The following is a 20,251-nucleotide window of genomic DNA, read 5'->3' on the forward strand; positions in this document are numbered from 1 at the left end:
TCAGACGGGGGGTGTCAGGCCACCTTGCTTTCTCATTCCTTCTATGTGAACGTCAAAGAGGAGCCTCCGCAGTGGACCAACGGCCACCACGTGGTGTTGGCACCATGAGGGTCTGTGAGCAGCAGCAGCGGGCAGACAGGTGGGAAGGCAATGTCCCACAGAAGCGCCCAGACGACCCGGGTCCCTGCAGAGAAGTACCAGTGACCGTCAGGTGTGGATGTACCTGAGGAAGCGCCACAGGGGCTGGAAATGGCCGTGATGTCTGGACAAAAGCCACACCGCCCATGTGGCAGCTGTCTGGACCCTGCAGCCAGGCCCTACAAGAGTCAACTGCAAAGGCAGAGACCCGAAGGACCTGGCTCCGTGGACCGGAAGACCCCGCTTAGCCAGAAGCCCTCCATTTCCCAGCGCTCTGCCGGACCCCAGCTCGTCCACGCACACGTGCAGCAGGGTCCGAGACCCCTCCTGCGCGGCAGACGCCGGGCGCGCTGGTCCTGCGGACAAGGGAGGGGCATGGCAGAAGTCTGCACTGGAAAAATAAATGAGCTTGCATCCATCCGGCGAAATACGGCGCATCGAATAGAAACCGTGATATCGATCGACCTTCCGAGACACAGAAATATGTTTGTAATAAAAAGCAAAGTAAATAGTAGCAGATTCAACATTGCAGGGGCGATCACTCAGCCCCATGCATTCGTCAGCACTCACGGAACTGTTTACCGAATACGGTTAATTTTATCGTGCGTCCATGGCACCTCAAAAGGAGAAGATTGATAAGACGATGTTTACAGAGGGCCCCGGCGCGCGCGTGCGCCCGCGTGCGCGCGCATCGTAAAGGATCTACCCCCGGTGCTGGCAGTCTCTGTCTCTGTTATAATTACAGATGACTTTTACTTCTGTTTTTCTCTGTTTGCTTTATTGTCTTTTTAAATGGTCCTCAGCTGACTAGGTATTGCTTTGCTGGTTAAACTCTGAACGAGGAAGCACAAAGGCTCTCTGCGTTCAGCTCGAGGAGCAGGGGAGGTGGAGCGGGGACGGGGAAGGTCAGCGCCCCTGCTCTGCGCGATGGATCACGGGAGTTACCCCACGAGGCTGGCGCTAAGAGAACCCCCCAGGACGTGCCCCGCCGTGTTTCCCGAATGAATGACCGGTTCTAGTGGGTGTTTTTTCTTTTATCGCGAATCTCTAGTTTAGTCATAACAACGCTGCTCTCGTTTGAGACTCGATACACACTGCTCACAGAAAAGGGGGGGTCAGGGAACGTGCAGACGCCCCCATCCCTTCCGCCTTTTGTCCAGTGCGTTCTCACCAATGAGATACAAGTTGGTTTTGCATCTCATTTGCATAATCAATTTTCTTTGACTTGTTTGCTTTTCTGATGTTCTTGTTTAATCAATTTAAAAAAAAAAAATCAAATGCTTCTTTTTGTTTATCGCTTCATATTCATTTTGAAATATCCCCTAATGTTTGTGAGCAGTTTATTAGCAATGCACACGCATAAATACTTTAATCTGCACTGCAGTGACAGCCCACTGATTGCTTTCAAACGAGGCAGCGCCCACAAGCTCAACTGTGAGCCCCGTCGTCCTGTCTCCTTACCCTCACCCCGTCTCCTGCCTTCTTCATTTAGGTTGGGACAGAAATGATCCCCAATGCCTGGGTACCTCGTCGTTGTTAGGAAGACGGCTTTGTGTATGTACCACGTTGGAAGGCAAAAAAAACAAAAAAGAACCATCCACGATCTTCCCCGACCTGGCGGCAGCCTCCTTTGTTGAGAAATAGCAGGAAAAACAGCCCCAAGATCAGTACTGTCTTCAGACACTGAGTGCTTTGCGTGTGCGATGAGCAAACCCCGTGCGTGCGTGTGATGTGTACGGCGTGTGTAGTATCTGTGTGAGGTGTGCGGGTGTATGCGTGTGGTGTATGTCACGTGTGGGGAGTGTGTGTGATATGTGTGTGTGCTATGTGTGGTGCATGTGGTGTGTGTGTGTGTGCACTGTGTTAGACACCACACGGACATGACTGAGATTCCAGGTTGCACGGCTGGAATGGAGGGGTCTCTCAGCAGGTCACTATTCCGGGGACGCTTCATGCAACCCCTCCATCGGTTCTCACTCTCTACCGAACTCTCAAACACAATGCTGACCCAGGAAGGTCTTCCGGTCAGCTTCCCCCGCCCACTCCCCAGGCAGACGAGGGACTGCAGCCCCGGGGGAGGAGAAGGCGGCTGGCATCGCACAGCGAGCTGGTGGCCCTGCCTGCCGGTACCTGCCCCGTGGAGACAGTGTCCGTGCGCCTCTGAGCCAAGTCGGGCTAACCCTGAGCATCCTCCCAAACAACATGTCCCCGCAGAGACTGTCGGCAGTCACGTTTCTTTTATCACCGGCACCAAAAGCTCGGCGCAGACACTGCCATCTGGGCCGGAGGCCCGGCCAGAGCCTGTCTGTGAAATGAATGAGGGCGTTCTCTGCGGAGGAAGACTGCTCATCAGAAGCACGTCAATGGCGAGTAGAGGCGTGGACAACCAGGCCCGGACCCTGCTGACATCATTTATAAGGAGCAGCCAGATGGACAACAGTGCGGCCAGAGATGAGCACTGGCTGCAGAGCCAGAGACGGGCCTCACCCGGGCCCCCAGATCCCGCCTGTCCTGTGACCCGTCCAGCCTCGTGGCCCGGGCCCCCAGATCCCGCCTGTCCTGTGATCCATCCAGCTTCGTGGCCCAGGCCCCCAGATGCCGCCTGTCCTGTGATCCATCCAGCTTCGTGGCCCGGGCCCCCAGATCCCGCCTGTCCTGTGACCCGTCCAGCCTCGTGGCCCGGGCCCCCAGTTGCCGCCTGTCCTGTGACCCGTCCAGCCTCGTGGCCCGGGCCCCCAGATCCCTCCTGTCCTGCTATCCGTCCAACCTCGTGGCCCGGGCCCCCAGATCCTGCCTGTCCTGTGACCCGTCCAACCTCGTGGCCCAGGCCCCCAGATCCCACCTGTCCTGTGACCCGTCCAGCCTCGTGGCCTGGGCCCCAGCTCCCGCCTGTCCTGTGACCCGTCCAGCCTCGTGGCCCGGGGCCTCTTAGTTCCCCCACACACACCATTCCCTCCCACGCCTCTGTGCCTTTGCACATGCTGCGTCCTCTACCACCTGCACTGCTTCCCATGTGACCCATCTGGCGAACCCCCCTTAACACTTCAGCCCAGCCTTTGCCCCTGTCCCCCCCCCCCAGAGTTGGTGCCTCTGCCCCTCCCGGCCCAGTGCACCCCCCTCACAGCCCCGCGGGGCCTGCTGGTGCCGTTCTGCACGTCCGGTCCCCTCACTACCCTCCCTGGACGGGGAGTTCCTTGAAGAAAGGGCTTCTCCCTGCTCACCTCCAAAACCCACGCCCAGGTCGGCGGGAAGCATTCGCAGTCCACAGCTAAGGAAACTCAAGAAACACGCAGGCGCCAGCAGAGCAGAGCTCGAGACAACGTCCCCTCATCGCTGAAGCCACACCTTGCACCTTCGCCGTGTCCTGTGGGTTAGAAGCAGCTGGCAGGCCCCACCCTCAGCAGGGGTGATGGCGGGCATCGTGGGCACCGCCCCAGAGTCCGTCCCCGCCCCGGAGAACAGAGCGACGCAACGCTTGCTGATAGACTCTTTACCTGGTTAACACTTCCACGTCACCCCTGTCTTGCAGGTGGCTTTGCTGCTGTTGGCAGACAGCCTCTGGGACAAGGTGCAGCGCCAGTGGCCGCGGGTCCTGGGAAAGGAGAACCCGTTCAACGCCCAGATCGAGCAGGTGTTTGGAGACCAAGGGGGACACTGAGCCCCGCGGGGACACGCGCTGCTGGGGTCCTTGGGGAAACGGAGACCTGGGTGAACCTATTCAACAGTTACGGGGGCCGCCGTGTCCCCCCACCCCCGGGACCCTCCTTAGCAGCTTCTCCGCAGCTTTTCTCTCCTTTAAGAGCGCAGGTGAAGGGCAGTGTGATCTCTGAGCTCCGGGAACCAGTCCCCCTCCCCTGCCCCAGCCAGCTGGCCCTCGCGTCACCTTCCATGAAGAGCTATGGGTACCACTGCAAGCAAGGGAGCAGCTGTGCCCTTGAATGGCTAGTTGCTGTGAAACAGATAAGGAACCAGCGTAGTGGGCAGCTTCCCCAGGGTCTTGGTGTGCAGGACTGAGCCTCCCTCCTCCGTGGCTCCGAAGGACGGCTCTTCCAGGGAAGGCTGCTGGCTGCCTGCCGGGGACTCTCGCACCAGAAAACGGGAAACCCAAATCAGGCACAACCCTGAATGTTTCTTTAGAATGAGAAAATAAATCCTAACAATCTACACACTTTTTATATTATTATTTTTTTTTTTTTACAGAGACAGAGAGAGAGCCAGAGAGAGGGATAGATAGGGACAGACAGATAGGAATGGAGAGAGATGAGAAGCATCAGTCATCAGTTTTTTGTTGCGACACCTTAATTGTTCATTGATTGCTTTCTCATATGTGCCTTGACCATGGGGCTACAGCAGACCGACTGACCCCTTGCTCAAGCCAGCGACCTTGGGTCCAAGCTGGTGAGCTTTACTCAAACCAGATGAGCCCATGCTCAAGCTGGCGACCTTGGGGTCTTGAACCTGGGTCGGTCCTCCGCATCCCAGTCCGATGCTGTGTCCACTGCGCCACTGCCTGGTCAGGCTGTACACATTTTTTTTAAGTTGACAAATGTCACAAGCCCCATAACATCAGCGGGGAGGGGGGGTTGACAATGTTTTCTTTCTTTAAAAGATTTTCTTACACTCTTTGGCTGCATAATCGGATCACCTCTGCCTACGACAATGATGCTATATTCTCTAGAGCTAAGAACAGAAAAATAAAATTTGCTGCTGACTGCTGATAGTTTCAGTGAGTTGCTTTCAGATACATAACTTATTACTGGTCACGGCACGCCTGTTTTTAGAATGGTTGTCACATCGGGAAGGCCTCTGTCAGGTTTCCTTTGTATCGGAGCTGAGGAAGACCCACTCTCTACCTGCGGCCCTGCTGACGCTCTCTGTCCGTATGAGCGCGGGAATTCTGAAGTGTTTCACTGGCGTCTCACCTCCCTCGTCCATCTCGGATTGCAAGCACTGAGTGGGGGGTCAGTCTGGACCCCCAAACCCACCCTAGGCCTCTAGCATCCCACTTCAACAGGCACATCTTTCTACATCTGACACAGCCCAGGGGTGTGGGCCATTTCAACCCCACAAGTACCAGGGGCCAGTGAAGAAACACACCAGCCTCTTCCATTAGCGGTCAGTTGCGGGGGGGAGGGGGGGGATTTGGGGTATTTCTTGGGGCTGGCCTCCTTTGCTCCCAGCAGTGACCCCTCCCCTCCCTTAGTGACACTCCTCCCTTCTCTGTGTCCCTCTCCTGGCTCCCACATTCTCCTTAGGGGGGATGGCTTCTTACCCAAACTACCTGCACCCAAATCTTTGTCTCAATAAAGACAAAATTAAAACGATGGTGTGTGTGTGTGTACATAATCGTGTATGCTTTATTACTGGTCACATTCCCGATAGGGAGGGCCTTGTACACTTTGGGCACCAGTTTGAACAAAGCCTCCCGCTCACCGTAGACACCAGTGGTTGGAAGACATGGCCACGGTCTAGCTTCTGGCTCTGAGCACCCAGGTTGTTTCTTCTCTACACACTTCCTGTGTCAGAGTGTTGTTTTGTTATTGTATTTTTTATTCTGAAATCTTAATCATTCAGTCTCAAGAGATACTCAGAGAGCACCGCCCTGAAATATTGCATTTCTTTAGAAAAAATTCTATTCAACCCGTCCTCTGCTGGAAATGCTTCCAAGTTACTTTATTGATATTCTAATTTCCATGTTCAAGAATTCGAGTGACGTTAATCGTCTTGTATCACTTTGGCGGCTGTTGGGGGGAATAAAGAATTCACATTAGGCTTCCATCTCTCCTTCCAGAGGCCTTGAAGAAAGAGAGGTGTTTTCGAAGTTGGGGGTAACCAGAGGGAGTGAATTGGGAAGTTGGGAGAGGGGAGGTCCCACTCTGAACGGTCCGGACCCTCCCCACCTCCTTCCTCTCACCCAAGATGTCACCCCCGGCCCCGCCATGGTTCCCGTCTCCTAGGAGCTGACCCTCCAGCCCCGCCCCAGCCTGGGAACAACTCAGCCAGGTCTGTCTTCCCTTGTTCTGTCGGAACGGGCTCAGGTAGGAGGACAGAGGCGCCCGGGCCGAGCCCTGACCTCACTCGAGGGGCACAGCACCAAAACACCGGGAGGGAGAGGACGGTGCTCCCATCTCCCCTGTTTATAAAACACCCCGCAGCACAGAATCAACACCAGACGCCACTCCTGCCTTCTCAAGAACTGGGGTCCGAGGCCAGGCCCCTCCCTGGGTTGAGCCCCTGCGGGGGGAGGGGGGCTCCGTTTCCCACCCTGCACACCAACCCAGATGCATTCCTTCTTTGAGATTCAACCACGCCTTCCTCTCTGGCTTGGGGACGTTCTGTTCCTGGAAGGTGCTTTGCAGACTTCCTGTCACGTCTGAGCATCCCAGATTGACAGCTCCCTCCCATACTTCCGCACCGGCGCCCCGGACCTGCTAAAGCTGGCCTCGTTTTTCAGATCACAGTGTGTGAGTGCCATCCTCTGAGAGGCACCTGGGGGACTTCCCTGAGTGACGAGCATCCCTCTCTCCCCTCCCCTCCCCCACTCCTGGAAGGACCTGCTGGTAAGAAGCCCTAGAACCTGATCCGAAGCTCCGTGAGGATCAGAACCGGGCCACTTCCCAGTCAAAAAGCCTATCAGCCAAAGACTCTCCGTGAGAGTTGCACTGATACACAACACAGCAGGACCGGAGCCCCAGGGAATTTGCACGGCCTTCCCCGCCCACCTCCTACCAAGTGCCTCTCACAAGAAAAGGGATTCTTCACCGGGGTCCGTGGAGACCCCTTCCCCAAAAGTAAGAGTGCCTATGAACTTGAACGGGGAAAACGTTGCCTCCACTACCCTCTAGGTAAAAGGTAGCATGTCCCTTTGTTATCAAGGGAGGACACAAAACACAATTGTATTTTTAGCTGTCGTTGTCACAGACGTCTTCATAGCACATTGCGCTCGTTGCAGATACAATCAACTCTTACTCTTCGTGGTGAGTTCCGTTCTTACAGTGTTGTCCTTGAACACTCAGTTAGCAAGTAGTGAATCCTAGCTCTGAGGTTAACCTAAAAATACAAGGGTAGGCCCTGGCCGGTTAGCTCAGTGGTAGAGCGTCAGCCTGGCGTGTGGGAGTCCCGGGTTCGATTCCAAGCCAGGCACACAGAAGCGCCCATCTGCTTCTCCACCCCTCCCCTTCTCCTTCCTCTCTGTCTCTCTCTTCCCCTCCCGCAGCCAAGGCTCCATTGGAGCAGGGTTTGCCCGGGCGCTGCAGATGGCTCTGTGGCCTCTGCCTCAGGCGCTAGAATGGCTCTGATTGCGGCAGAGCGACACCCCAGATGGGCAGAGCATCGCCCCCTGGTGGGCATGCCAGGTGGATCCCGGTTGGGCGCATGCGGGAGTCTATCTGACTGCCTCCCCATTTCCAGCTTCAGAGAAATACAAAAAAAAAAAAAAAAAAAAGAAAAAAAGAAAAGAAAAGAAAGAAAAAGAAATACAAGGGTACGTTTCTGAATACCTCGGGTCACAGCATGGCCATCCACTGACCAACACATAACCTCCTTTGATGAGTGGTTTTTGCTTGAAGACACCTTATTTAATTTAGAGTCGATTCGCATTGAACTTAACGGCCAACAGCACTATGACTCACGGCGGGAAGGTGCGTGGCCACACCTCTGTCTTCTCCGTAAGGCGCTTCCCGGCCTTCTTGCACTTAGAAACCCTGGACGTGGGCACGTTAGCCTTGCACCTGGATGACATTGTAAACAGTGACATCACCAACCAAAAGCATAAAAGTGCTCACAATGTGGCAGTAAATATACCGTGAAAAGAACACTTGTTTACCAAAAAAAAAAAAAAGGCAGAGCTTGGCCTTATTTAACCTCAGCTGGGGCCGTGCAGGCCAGGAGACGGAAAGTTTACACTGCTCGAATGACCACAAGCCTGTCGAGAGTACTGTCCGGGGTTACAAATCAATGTTAGCAAGTAGGAGAGTTCACAAATAATGAGGATAGGCTCTATCTTGAAATATCACTTACGGACATCGTTATTTTGAAACAACTATAGTTACTCAACCTCTTAAAAAAAAGAAGCACATGGATTAATGCGTGCCGGTGTTTAAATATTTTCAAAATATTTCCAGCACCATGGTGGTTGGTGTCAACACAATTGGTTTCCTTTGTAATCCTATCGTTTCTGTTTCGAGTATTTTGAAAAGTCCCTCTGAGAGGACATCCCCAGCTTCCGCAGCCCTCCAAGGCGGGTAGTGACCCAGGGAGGCTGTACGTGCTGGAGGACAGGGGACGCTTTGAGGGGGCACGACTCCACAGTCTAACAAGTCTGGAAGCACAGCCTCATTCCTCCGCTTGCTGGAAAGTCAAGGGGTAGAAGTTCTGCAGTCAGAAAGTCTGTTCCGGACCCTGGCCGGTTAGCTCAGTGGTAGAGCATCAGCCCAGCGTGTGGAAGTCCCGGGTTCGATTCCCAGCCAGGGCACACAGGAGAAGCGCCCATCTGCTTCTCCACCCTTCCCCCTCTCCTTCCTCTCTGTCTCTCTCTTCCCCTCCCGCAGCCGAGGCTCCATTGGAGCAAAGTTGACCCGGGTGCTGAGGATGGCTCCTTGGCCTCCGCCTCAGGCGCTAGAGTGGCTCAGGCAGCAATGGAGCAACGCCCCCTGGTGGGCATGCTGGGTGGACCCCAGTCAGGCATGTGTGGGAGTCTGTCTGACTACCTCCCTGCTTCTCACTTCAGAAAAATTACAAGAAAAAAAAAAAGAAGTCAGTTCCACTCACCACTTGCCCAATCATTCTGATCTCTAGCCTTTTCCTCGTTTGACAGCTATTAGCAGCCTGCGGAGGTCATGCTGTGAGGACCCACCTTGTGAAACATCGGTTAGAGGCATTCGCCTCTGGCTAACACACTCGGGTGGTGTCAGGAGAGGAATTTCCCAGGTGTACGAAGATGAGACAAGAGTCCCGACCCCTCCTGTCTTCCGAGTGAGGCAGGGTGACTCGGGAGTCCTCGTTCCAACCACAGCTGTCCTGGTGGAACAAGTGTCAAAGGCGACGCCCCCCGGGGGCCCCGAGAGGCACGGCACACTCACGGTGGATTTCCTGATGGACGGGCCATCAATATGCTACGGACGTGTCGGTTTCTCATTAAATCTGAGCGCAGAAGCCGTGTTTGCCCGGCGGGATGAACTCCTCTAATCTGATCTGGCAGCGGCTCTAGCATAAATATTCATACAAGCAAGGGCTCTTTTAATCTGCTCCTTTGCTTGGGATGAAGGGGGCTGGGGTGGGGTGGGGAGGGGTAGCTTTTAAATCTTGTTTTCTGCGTCCCTTCTTAAATCTGCAGTATTAAAAAAAAATAATGGTCTCATCACCGTGACTCTGTCATTAAGGAGGATTACACTTCTGGAGCTTTGGGGACGGATGGACGCGCAGAGGAGAAATAAAAAGCCCAAACTGAGGCTTGCTAAGGGTTTGGGGGGGGGGGGGCTGGCTGCATGGTTGATAATTAATCACAGGGAGCAGGTACAGGAACCCTTTCGGCCTCTGACTGCTGCAAATGTAACTCAGGGGCTCACGAAACGTCAGTCGATAAACCGCAGCAGGAGGCTGGGCGGGAGGATGTGCCCAGGGCTCTCACGGCAGCCCGAGCTCAGGGCGACACTGGAAGCTTCCCTCCCCTGAGGACTCCCGGCTCCAAGACCGCAGGTTGCCCGGGCTCAGCAAAGCCCCCAGGTGCTAACGTTCTTAACAGTGATCTCCACACAAAGTTCTACAAATATCAGCTGGAGCCCAGACGTGGAGCGAGGCTGCGGGTGGGGGGTGGGGGGAATTTGAGGGACATTACGTGGGGAGTTCAGGCTCATACACTTCTCCTCTCGTGGAAAGAATAAAACTCTGCTTTTTGCCTCTGGGAGCTGGGGGACACGTCAAAACTCGGTCAGTGGGCACTCTACCTAGCAACAGGCTTTGGGAGGTGCTCATCTGGCTTTGAACCTTGTTTCAGTTCCTGTTACATCCGCGACTTTCTCTTTAAGACGGGAGCAGTGACTCCTCTCCCTGGCGCTGCTGTGACCGTGCACAGAGCGGAGGCTCACAGCGGCTGGGCTGCTGGTGATCTTTCAGAAGCCTTGCATTGACTGCCATGGGCAGGTCCAGCAGGAGTCTCTGCTTTCCCACCCCCTCCGCTCCGCCCCGAGCCCCTACCTGGGCTGCTTCTGTAATAATAAAATACACATTCCTGTTTCACTGCAGAGCAAATTATGTCTCCTCCCCTCGCCTTCCTCCTCTGAGGTCTGTCCTTCCGCAGTAAGCACTTCTTTGGGGCGTTGACCCACTCTGGGGAGAACTGACCCTCTTCCGGGAGACAGACGTGCCTTGGGAAAAGGGCGTGGCAAACAATAATAATAAAATAACTTCTCTTGGCCCTGGCCGGTTGGCTCAGCGGTAGAGCGTTGGCCTGGCGTGCGGGGGGACCCGGGTTTGATTCCCGGCCAGGGCACATAGGAGAAGTGCCCGTTTGCTTCTCCACCCCCCCCTCCTTCCTCTCTGTCTCTCTCTTCCCCTCCCGCAGCCAAGGCTCCATTGGAGCAAAGATGGCCCGGGCACTGGGGATGGCTCCTTGGCCTCTGCCCCAGGCGCTAGAGTGGCTCTGGTCGCGGCAGAGCGATGCCCCGGAGGGGCAGAGCATCGCCCCCTGGTGGGCAGAGCGTCGCCCCTGGTGGGCGTGCCGGGTGGATCCCGGTCGGGCGCATGCGGGAGTCTGTCTGTCTCTCCCCATTTCCAGCTTCAGAAAAATAAAAAAAAAAAAGAAAAAAAAAAAAAGAAAAATAACTTCTCTTTACCTTTATGTACTTCAAGATCTTTTAGAAGCTATTTCTGACTCAGAGTCCGGAAACCACTGAATTATTGATAAGTGTACTTCTTAAAAGTGAAAATTTTTGTAAGGCAAAAATATGCCATGTGCAGACCCAAAAGACAAATGGTAAGAAGGGGGGGTGAGTGGAGAGGAATGCAACTCATTTCACAGACAAAGAGCTAATCTCCCCAATATATAAAGAGTCCTTGAAATTAAAGAAGAAAAAGAACAATGATTCCATGTTTAAATTGGAGGAGGATATGAATGGGCAAAATTCACAGAAGGGCCCTGGCCGGTTGGCTCAGCGGTAGAGCATCGGCCTGGCGTGCAGAAGTCCCGGGTTCGATTCCCGGCCAGGGCACATAGGAGAGGCGCCCATTTGCTTCTCCACCCCGCCCCCCTCCTTCCTCTCTGTCTCTCTCTTCCCCTCCCGCAGCCAAGGCTCCACTGGAGCAGAGATGGCCCGGGCGCTGGGGATGGCTCCTTGGCCTCTGCCCCAGGCGCTAGAGTGGCTCTGGTCGCGGCGGAGCGACGCCCCGGAGGGGCAGAGCGTCGCCCCCTGGTGGGCAGAGCGTCGCCCCTGGTGGGCGTACCGGGTGGATCCCGGTCGGGCGCATGCGGGAGTCTGTCTGACTGTCTCTCCCCGTTTCCAGCTTCAGAAAAATACAAAATAAATAAATAAATAAATAAAAAATTCACAGAAGAAATCAAATGCCCATTACACATCATCAGGACATATGAAAATGTGCTTGACTTCCATCATAATTAGATAAATGCCAATTAAACTACTCTGAGTAACTTCTGGTTTCTGGTCCGGCCCATAAGGAGTTGGGAAGTTGTCGTTTCATCCCAACAACAAGTAAAAAGTTTAACAATCTGAAAACCCACAACTCTTCTTAGATCCATCAGAGAATTGAGGTCACAGGGCAGATGCTGCCTCCAAATCTGAAGAGACAGGCAGAAGCAGAGAATGTCAACTTAGCAGATCCAGGACCCAGAAGCAGAGGTCTCGCGGGAACTCTACTGGGGACATCATATCCGAGATTCTACAAAAAGTTAGAAGACATACTAAAAGGCAAATAATAATAACCACCTCCCCCCACCCCCCAATACACAATTCTAAGAGACAGAGCAAACATCAGACCAGGTTCGGATGGAAGGATGGTGGAATTATTAAACTGGGATTCAAAAATAAAACATACTGCCTGACCAAGCGGTAGCACAGTGGATAGAGCGCCGGACTGGGATGCGGAGGACCCAGGTTCGAGACCCCGAGGTCGCCAGCTTGAGCGCAGGCTCATCTGGTTTGAGCAAAAGCCCACCAGCTTGAACCCAAGGTCACTGGCTCCAGCAAGGGGCTACTCAGTCTGCTGAAGGCCCACGATCAAGGCACATATGAGAAAGCAATCAATGAACAACTAAGGTGTTGCGACGCGCAATGAAAAACTAATGATTGATGCTTCTCATCTCTTTCCGTTCCTGTCTGTCTGTCCCTGTCTATCCCTCTCTCTGACTCACTCTCTGTCTCTGTAAAAAAATAAAATAAAATAAATAAACCCTGAAAGTTTTAAAAAAAATAAAACATACTACCCAAGAACTGTAAAACAATTGCAAAATGTGTAACATAGACATAAATGGGAAGACCAGAAGGAGAAGAAAGAAAGAAAAATAATAAAAAGAACAGAAGAAATATTTGAAATCATAATGACTGAGAATTTCTTCCAAATTAATGCCAGATGTCAAAGCCCAGATCCAGGCAGCTCATGCCAAACAGGATAAATGTCCCCCAGATACCCTGAGCATCTCATTTTTCAAATTGGAGAAAATTGAGATGAAGAAAAAATCCTGAAAGAAGCCGGGGGGGGGGGGGGAACAGCCAGGGATACTGGAGTAACTGGACATCCACATGCAAAAATAAATAAATAAACCTAGACTCAGACCTTACGCTCTTCACAAAAATTAACTAGAAGTGGGTCATACAACCAAAAGCAAATCACAAATCTGTAAAATATAACATAGGAGGAAATTTGGGTGACCTTGGGTTTGAAAAAGTTTTCAGAGACAACATCAAAATATAATCCATTGAAAAATAAAACAATTGATAAGCTTGACTTTATTGAAATTAAAAATGTCTGTTCTGGGCCCTGAACGGTTGGCACAGTGGTAGAGCGTCAGCTTGGCGTGCAGGAGTCCTGGGTTCGATTTCCGGCCAGGGCACACAGAAGAAGCACCCATCTGCTTCTCTACCCCTCCCCCTCTCCTTCCTCTCTGTCTCTCTCTTCCCCTCCAGCAGCCGAGGCTCCATTGGAGCAAAGATGGCCCGGGTGCTGGGGATGGCTCTATGGCCACTGCCTCAGGTGCTGGAATGGCTCTGGTCGCAACAGAACGATGCCCCAGATGGGCAGAGCATCACCCCCTGGTGGGCATGTCGGGTGGATCCTGGTTGGGCGCATGCGGGAGTCTGTCTGACTGTCTTCCCGTTTCCAACTTCAGAAAAATACAAAAAAAGCAAAACAAAACAAAACAAAAAAATGTCTGTTCTGTGAAAAATACAGTCAAGAGAATGAGAATACAAACTACAGACTGGGAGAAACTGCCTGCAAAGGGCAGACTGGATACAGACCGACTGTTATCCACAATATACAAAGAACTCTGAAAACTCAACAATAAAAAAAAATGACCCAATTAAAAAACTGACTAAAGATCAGAACAGACACCTCACCAAAGAAAATACACACACTGGCAAGTAAGCATATGAAAAGATGCTCCACGTGGTAGGTTATCAGGGAACTGCAAATTAAACAGCAATGTAATACCACTGAAATTCTAGCTGAATAACAAAAAGCCAAAACAGACACCACCAAATGCTGAGGAGGATGTGGAGCAACAGGAACTCTCGTTCATTGCTGGTGGGAATGCAGAGAACACACTCTGGAAGGCAGCTTGGTGGTTTCTCATGAAACTAAACATACACTTACCATACGATCCAGCGATCCCTCTTCCTGGTATTCACCCAGAAGAGCTGAAAACTTAACGTCCACCCAAAAACCTGCACTGGAACGTGTATTAGTATCTTTATTCATAATGGCCAAAACTGGGAAGCAACCAACATGTCCCGCAGTAGGTGACGGTTTAATAAACTCTGGGCCATCCAGACAATGGAATAATAGTGCTAAAAATATCTAGATGAGCTATCAAGTCATGAAAAGTCGTGGAGGAAACTTACAGGCATAGGACTGAGGAAAACAAGGCAATCTGAAACGACTAATGTACGGAAGGATTCTAACCGGTTGACAGTCTGGAAAAGACAAAACATGGAGACAGTGAAAAGATCAGAAGTAGCCAGGGGTTGTGGGGGAGGGAGGGAGGGAGGGAGGGATGAATAAACGGAGCACAGGGTGTTTTGGGGGCCTGTATGATACCATCATGGTGGACGCATGTCAATTATACAACTGTCAAAACCTGGAGAGTATGCCACACCAAGAGGGAACCGTGGGTAAGCCAGGGACTTTGAGCAATGACGATGTGTCCGTGGAGGCCCATTAACTGCAACACATGGACCCCTCTGGTGGGGATGCTGGAAACAGGGGACTCTATCCACCTGTAGGAGCAAAGGGCTTTATGGCAATCTCTGTGCCTCCCCCTTAATTATTCTGTATACCTAAAACTGCTCTTTAAAAATAGTCTTGATAAAAAAAAAAAAAAGGAAAATACAATCATCTGAATGCAAAAGAAAGCATTTGATAAAATGAAAACAAAACTAGAAATAAAACTGAGAAAACTAGAAATGCCAATGAAACATTTTCCCGAAGAAGACATGTGGACAGTCAACAGGCACGTGAAAAAGTGCCGAGCCTCACTAATCAGCAGGGACATGCAAATAAAAACTACAGTGCGATACCCCCTCACACCTGTTTGAACGAATGCCTGTTATCAAAAAGACAAGAAACATCAAGTGTTGGTGAAGATACAGGGAAAAGCGACCCCTGGGCACTGTTGCTGGGATCATACGGTGATGCAGCCACTCTGGAAAGCAGTATGCAGGTCATTCAAAAAATTAGAACTATCATAGGATCCAGGAATTCCACTTCAGGGAATTTATCTAAAGGAAACATAAATACTATCTCTAAAAGATACCTGCGCCCCCGTGGTCACTGCATCATTACTTACAAGAGTCAAGGCAGGGAAGCAACCTAAGTATCCATCGATGGATAAAGTGAATGTGGCACATATATGCAATGGAATATTACTCTGCCATGAAAAAGGGAGGAACCCTGTCATTTGTAACACTACGGATAGAACTTGAAGGTATGATGCTAAGTGAAATAAGTCAGACGAAAGGAGACAAATACCAGATGATCTCATGTATATGTGGAATCTTAAAAAAAAAAAAAAAAAAAAAAGCTGAACTCATAAATACAGAGAACAGATGGGTGTCTACCAGAGGTGGGGAGGAGATGGTCACAGACAATCGGAAAGTGAAATTTGTTTTATGAGAAAGGATATTTAGAGAGTCACAGAGGAAGAAGAAATGGGCTCAGGAAACAGGTTACAGAGGCAGAAGAAGGGCCCTTGGAGCTCAGGAGAGAGGAAGAAACATAACTGGGGGGAGGGGGGGAAGGAAAAGTCTTCACAGGAGGGAAGGGATCAAAGTGACATTTTTTCAATGTCACTCCAAAAAGCACAAAATACTTAAGACATGTGAGACCTCTATATACAGAGAATAATGCCGGGCTAGAGGAAATGTTGAGACCTACGTAAATATAAACAGGTACCATATTCCTAAATTGGAAAACTCAATATTTTTTAGCTGTCAACTCAACTAAAATTGATCTATAGATTCAACATAATCTTACACAGAATCCCGGAGACCTTGTAAATGCAACTGAAAACTGACTTTCAAATGTAGAGGGACACCAAGAACCTAGGTTCGCCAAAGTCATTCTGGAAAGAAAAGAAACCAGATGTGTTTAACTCCCTGGCTTAAAACCAACAGTAAAAAATGACAGTGATCACTATAATGCGCTAGGGACATTAAGACAGACAAATGACTCCATGGAACAGAACAACTGAACACAAACCCCCCTCCACACATGTGGTCTTTGTTCTTTGATGAAAATATCAAAGTAACGCAAGGGGAAAGGGAGGCTAATAAATGACTGAACAACTGGATATTCTTCAATGACCTTCTACCTTTGTGTAACACCATACATACAAGTGAACTGGAGGTGGAGCATAGACCTAAATGCAGAAGGTAAAACGAAAAAGCTTCTAGAAGAAAACATTTTTTTTAATCTTCATAGTTTATGGATAGGTAAGAGCTTCCTAGACAAGACACAGAAACAATTTCCAAAAAATGAAAAAAAAAAAAAAACACAAACAAAACGGAATTAACATGATTCTGCTCAATTAGACAAAATGTATAACTTCTGCTCAGCCAAAGGCACCACAGACTGGGAGAAAATATTCACAAAATGTAGATCTCACAAACGATTCCAGAATATTAAAAGGATTTTTACAACTCAACAATAAAAAGACGAACAACTCATTCTCTTAATGAGCTAAAGATTTGAAAATATGCTTTATAAAAGAAGGCATAGGAATAGCCAATAAGCACATGAAAAATACCCAATATCCTTAGTCATCAGAAAAATGCAAATTAAAACCACAGTGAAATACTTCATACCCAACCGGATGGCTAAAAAGAAAAAGACTGACAGCAGCAAGTGTTGACAAGGATGTGGAGCAACTGAAACTCTCAGATATAAGCACTATTAGAAAAGCATCTTGTAAAACGAATCGTAAATGTACTTTACAACTCCGCAAGTTCACTCCGAATTATTCGGCAACATATGTGCACAAAAAGGCTTGTACAAGGATGTTCATAGCACCTTTATTCATAATAGCTAAAATCTGAAACTGTTCAGATGTTCATCAATAGGAGAATTGATAGACACATGAAATACTGCCCAGCAATATAAAAGACACTACCAACACACACAAGAGAGAACCTCAGAACCATTATGTTGACTCAAAGAAACTTTACACAAAAGAATGTATACTGTATAACTCACACACACAGAGATATATTCAACAATGAGCAAAACTAATCAACAATGAAAAAATAAAATTAAAAAATGTGTTTGCCTGCAGTGCAGGAAACTGGAGAGGACCATGAGACAACTTTCTGGACTGCTGGTGCTCTCTTGATAAAGGTTTGCGTTACACAGAGGTACACACTCACTGGAGCCCGTGGAAGGGAACACTTCAGGTTCGTGCGCTGCCTGTAAATTGTGTGGACGAAGGGGCGGCCAGGCGTGGGAATGCACAAATGCCTATACCTGCTATTTACTTTTATAAAAATAAGTCAAGAGAGATCCTTTAAATAACGTAAGCCTGACATAAATATAGGCACACCTACTTCAAATTATTTTTCTAACAAATCTTGAAAGTCGATAAAAGGTCACTGGAAGAATCCATTAACATGTTATACAGTTTCTTGTGGCTTGTCATATTTTTATGGGCATCTAAGAAGGGTTTCATTTCCATGCAGTTGCTTAGCTATTGGTTTTATTCCTAGAAAGAAACATCAAGGTAAAAAAAAGAAAAAAAAAATCAAAACAAAACTGTAAGCTCCTAAACCTTGAAGTGCAAATAACATTATAATTTGTAAAGGAAGAAATAAGAGAAAAGAGAAAAAGGATCAGGATGCAAAATAGAAACACGGCTCATGAATTACCTTGAAAGCACAATTTTAAAATATAATTATCTTAATTCATTCCCATCCTGAGAAAATGCACAGAGGAAGCCAACGGTCTGTCCCTGGCCTGCTGACAACTTTGTCAAGCCTAGTGACTTCTGATGTCCGCATTCGAAGAAGCAGAATCCCTTTATGGGAGGCCGGACCGGTGCAAAATGGGCAAAGGAAGCCAGAGACATCCATTAGGCGTCGGACAATATTGCAGACAACGTCAAAGCTGATTAGCTGTGTGACCCAAGTGCCCAGCAGAAGTCTCCAGCCAGTGGGAAACCTGGCCATTGCAGTGTCGACTGCTTGCTATTCGGCCCTGTTCCCTCCCTCGCTAGGCGGGACTGCTCTGGGAAGGCACCAGGGAGGGGCTTTATCTCCATCCTTCTTGGTCCATCAGGGTGGAAGGGTCTGTGATGTCATCATACTCTTTCTCAGGGGCCGCAAACACTCAAGGACAGTGCAGAATAGGGGTGAAAAGCCAAAAGCTGGCAAGGAAGTGAAAGTGCTTTTACTATTTTAGATTATTTAGGAATTATAGTAAATGTGGGAGGCCTTATAGCATGTAGCCTTGTAGAGTTCAGGCCCAAGTTTGGATGTTGGCTTTGCTGTGTGACCTGGGGAAAGTTACTGAACCACTCTGATCCCTACCACCACCCAGTTTCCCCATATTGTTACATCTTGACATTTAACACTGGACATCTGTGAGAATGAAATGAATCAACACATGTAGAGCATCTAGTACAGCTCCACGATACCTATCTCCATCCCCCCAAATCCAGAAAGTTCCTACCACCTAAGATGGCAGAGAGTGCTGTTTGAAAATCGTACAAATTAAAGTGTGAGTACAGTTTATAGAAAGTAAGTAGCATTCCGTTCATTGCAGCCTGCTTATAATTCTTTGGCATAAATTGTTCTAAAGGATGTTTTCACATTTATACTCATTTTTAACTACATAGGGAGCTGAATTAATAATAATAAAGAAGGACATTAATTTGGTTAAGAGCATAAGGAACCAATTCTTTTCAATGTTTCCCAAATGCCAGTTGGACAGAGTACCAAAGCGATTGGCAAAATCCACCAGAGAAGCATTGGCACCACCTGGTGGCAAAACTGGAAACTGCATGTGTCCATGTGCCACCCACAAGACTGTCATTTCCACAAGGGTGCTGACTTCCTTCCACAATTCTATAACCAACTCTGCAAATTCACAATAGTAGGCTGATATATTTGTCAAGTTCATGTTAAAAGAAACATAAATTTAAACAACAGTGATATGAGAATTTAGCTCTGCCTCAGAAAATTTCAAATAGCATTTAAATGTATTAAGGAACTAAGTATTTTGAGTAATCCTTCTTAGCATTCACATGTTGCATTTGGGTTAGACGTGAGAGTAAGGAGACCTGGAAAGCGGTGACAATCGTTGGAAATAAGCCAAGACCACCCCAGTGAGAACAGGCCAAGGCCATGTATGCAGAGCCTGCGATGGGCAGTCAAGCTGTCGGCCGCCACCGCGTTGGGTTGGCAGGGACTTGGGGGTTAGGCCAGGAGTGGGAGAGGTTTACGGTGGGGAAGGGCAAGGTCTCGGGGTGCCCTGATGGGGGGCTGTTGCATGGGGAGCCGTAGGGGCCTCGCTGGAGCTCAGCATCCTATGGGGCTGGTTAGGGAGGTGTATTTAGTTCTTCAGATTGATCCTACGTTGGAATTGGGGACAAAAATGAGGAAAGCTGTCAGTCACTAATTGAATCTCGGCCGTTTGAGACCAACTGGTACCGGAATTATGGTTTGGCTTCCTGGAGCCGCGGCCCGAGCCCGAGACAGCGGCCGGACTTCCTCCGGGGCCCACTGACCCACAGCCCGCGGGCTTCCTGGCTGGCTGCTGTGCCCAGGGGGTGGCCTTTCTCGGCTAGTCTCACAGATTGTGGGTCAGCGTTCTAGTGCCATTGCAGTCTGGTCACTGTCCATCTGAATATTCAGTCTCTCATACACCAGGTGGCGGCCAGGAAGCCTCCCCCAAGAAGCTAAAGCCCGTCATGCCTGAAGGTCAACCCCGTCCTTGGCACACTGACTTCTGTTCCCCAGCGCCCGGTGAGCAGACCAGAGGAGGGAGTGTCAGAGGCCCTCTCCTGAGCCTGCTCTGGGACAGTGAGGAAGGACGAAGCAAACTGGGGACCCCGCACACAGGCGTACAGTCAATTGTACGTATGGTATTTAAATGGGCATAAAATGCATACACACCCCCCTTCCCACCTCGGTCATAATCGCAGCCCTTCACCTTCATCCTGTTAAAATTCTAACTTCTCCTCTGAGACACTGACCCACGGAGACCTGAGCCCCCTGCCCACAGGGAACTCACAGGTCCTTGCGAAGAGGGAACTCTTCAGGCCAAGCTTGCTCCCACTGACCCCACGCTGCCTCATGTCCTGAGGACTCGGCATCCCTTAGAGCAGTGGTCCCCCAACCTTTTTTGGGCCACGGACTGGTTTAATGTCAGAAAATATTTTCATGGACCGGCCTTT

At 49.9% G+C, this 20,251-nt stretch overlaps 1 protein-coding gene across 1 annotated transcript in view; it reads left to right on the plus strand.

The window, feature by feature from the left end:
• The window catches only part of AOAH (acyloxyacyl hydrolase), a 124,467-nt gene extending 120,556 nt beyond the window's left edge, over window positions 1-3,911 (plus strand). The window contains exon 21 of the mRNA XM_066354183.1: window positions 3,668-3,911. Coding sequence (XP_066210280.1) covers window positions 3,668-3,796 — 129 coding nt within the window. The 3' untranslated portion in view covers window positions 3,797-3,911. The remainder of the gene's footprint in view (window positions 1-3,667) is intronic.
• The last annotated feature ends 16,340 nt before the right edge of the window (window positions 3,912-20,251 follow it).

The sequence above is a fragment of the Saccopteryx leptura genome, chromosome 12, assembly GCF_036850995.1.
Source record: "Saccopteryx leptura isolate mSacLep1 chromosome 12, mSacLep1_pri_phased_curated, whole genome shotgun sequence".
NCBI lineage: Eukaryota > Metazoa > Chordata > Mammalia > Chiroptera > Emballonuridae > Saccopteryx > Saccopteryx leptura.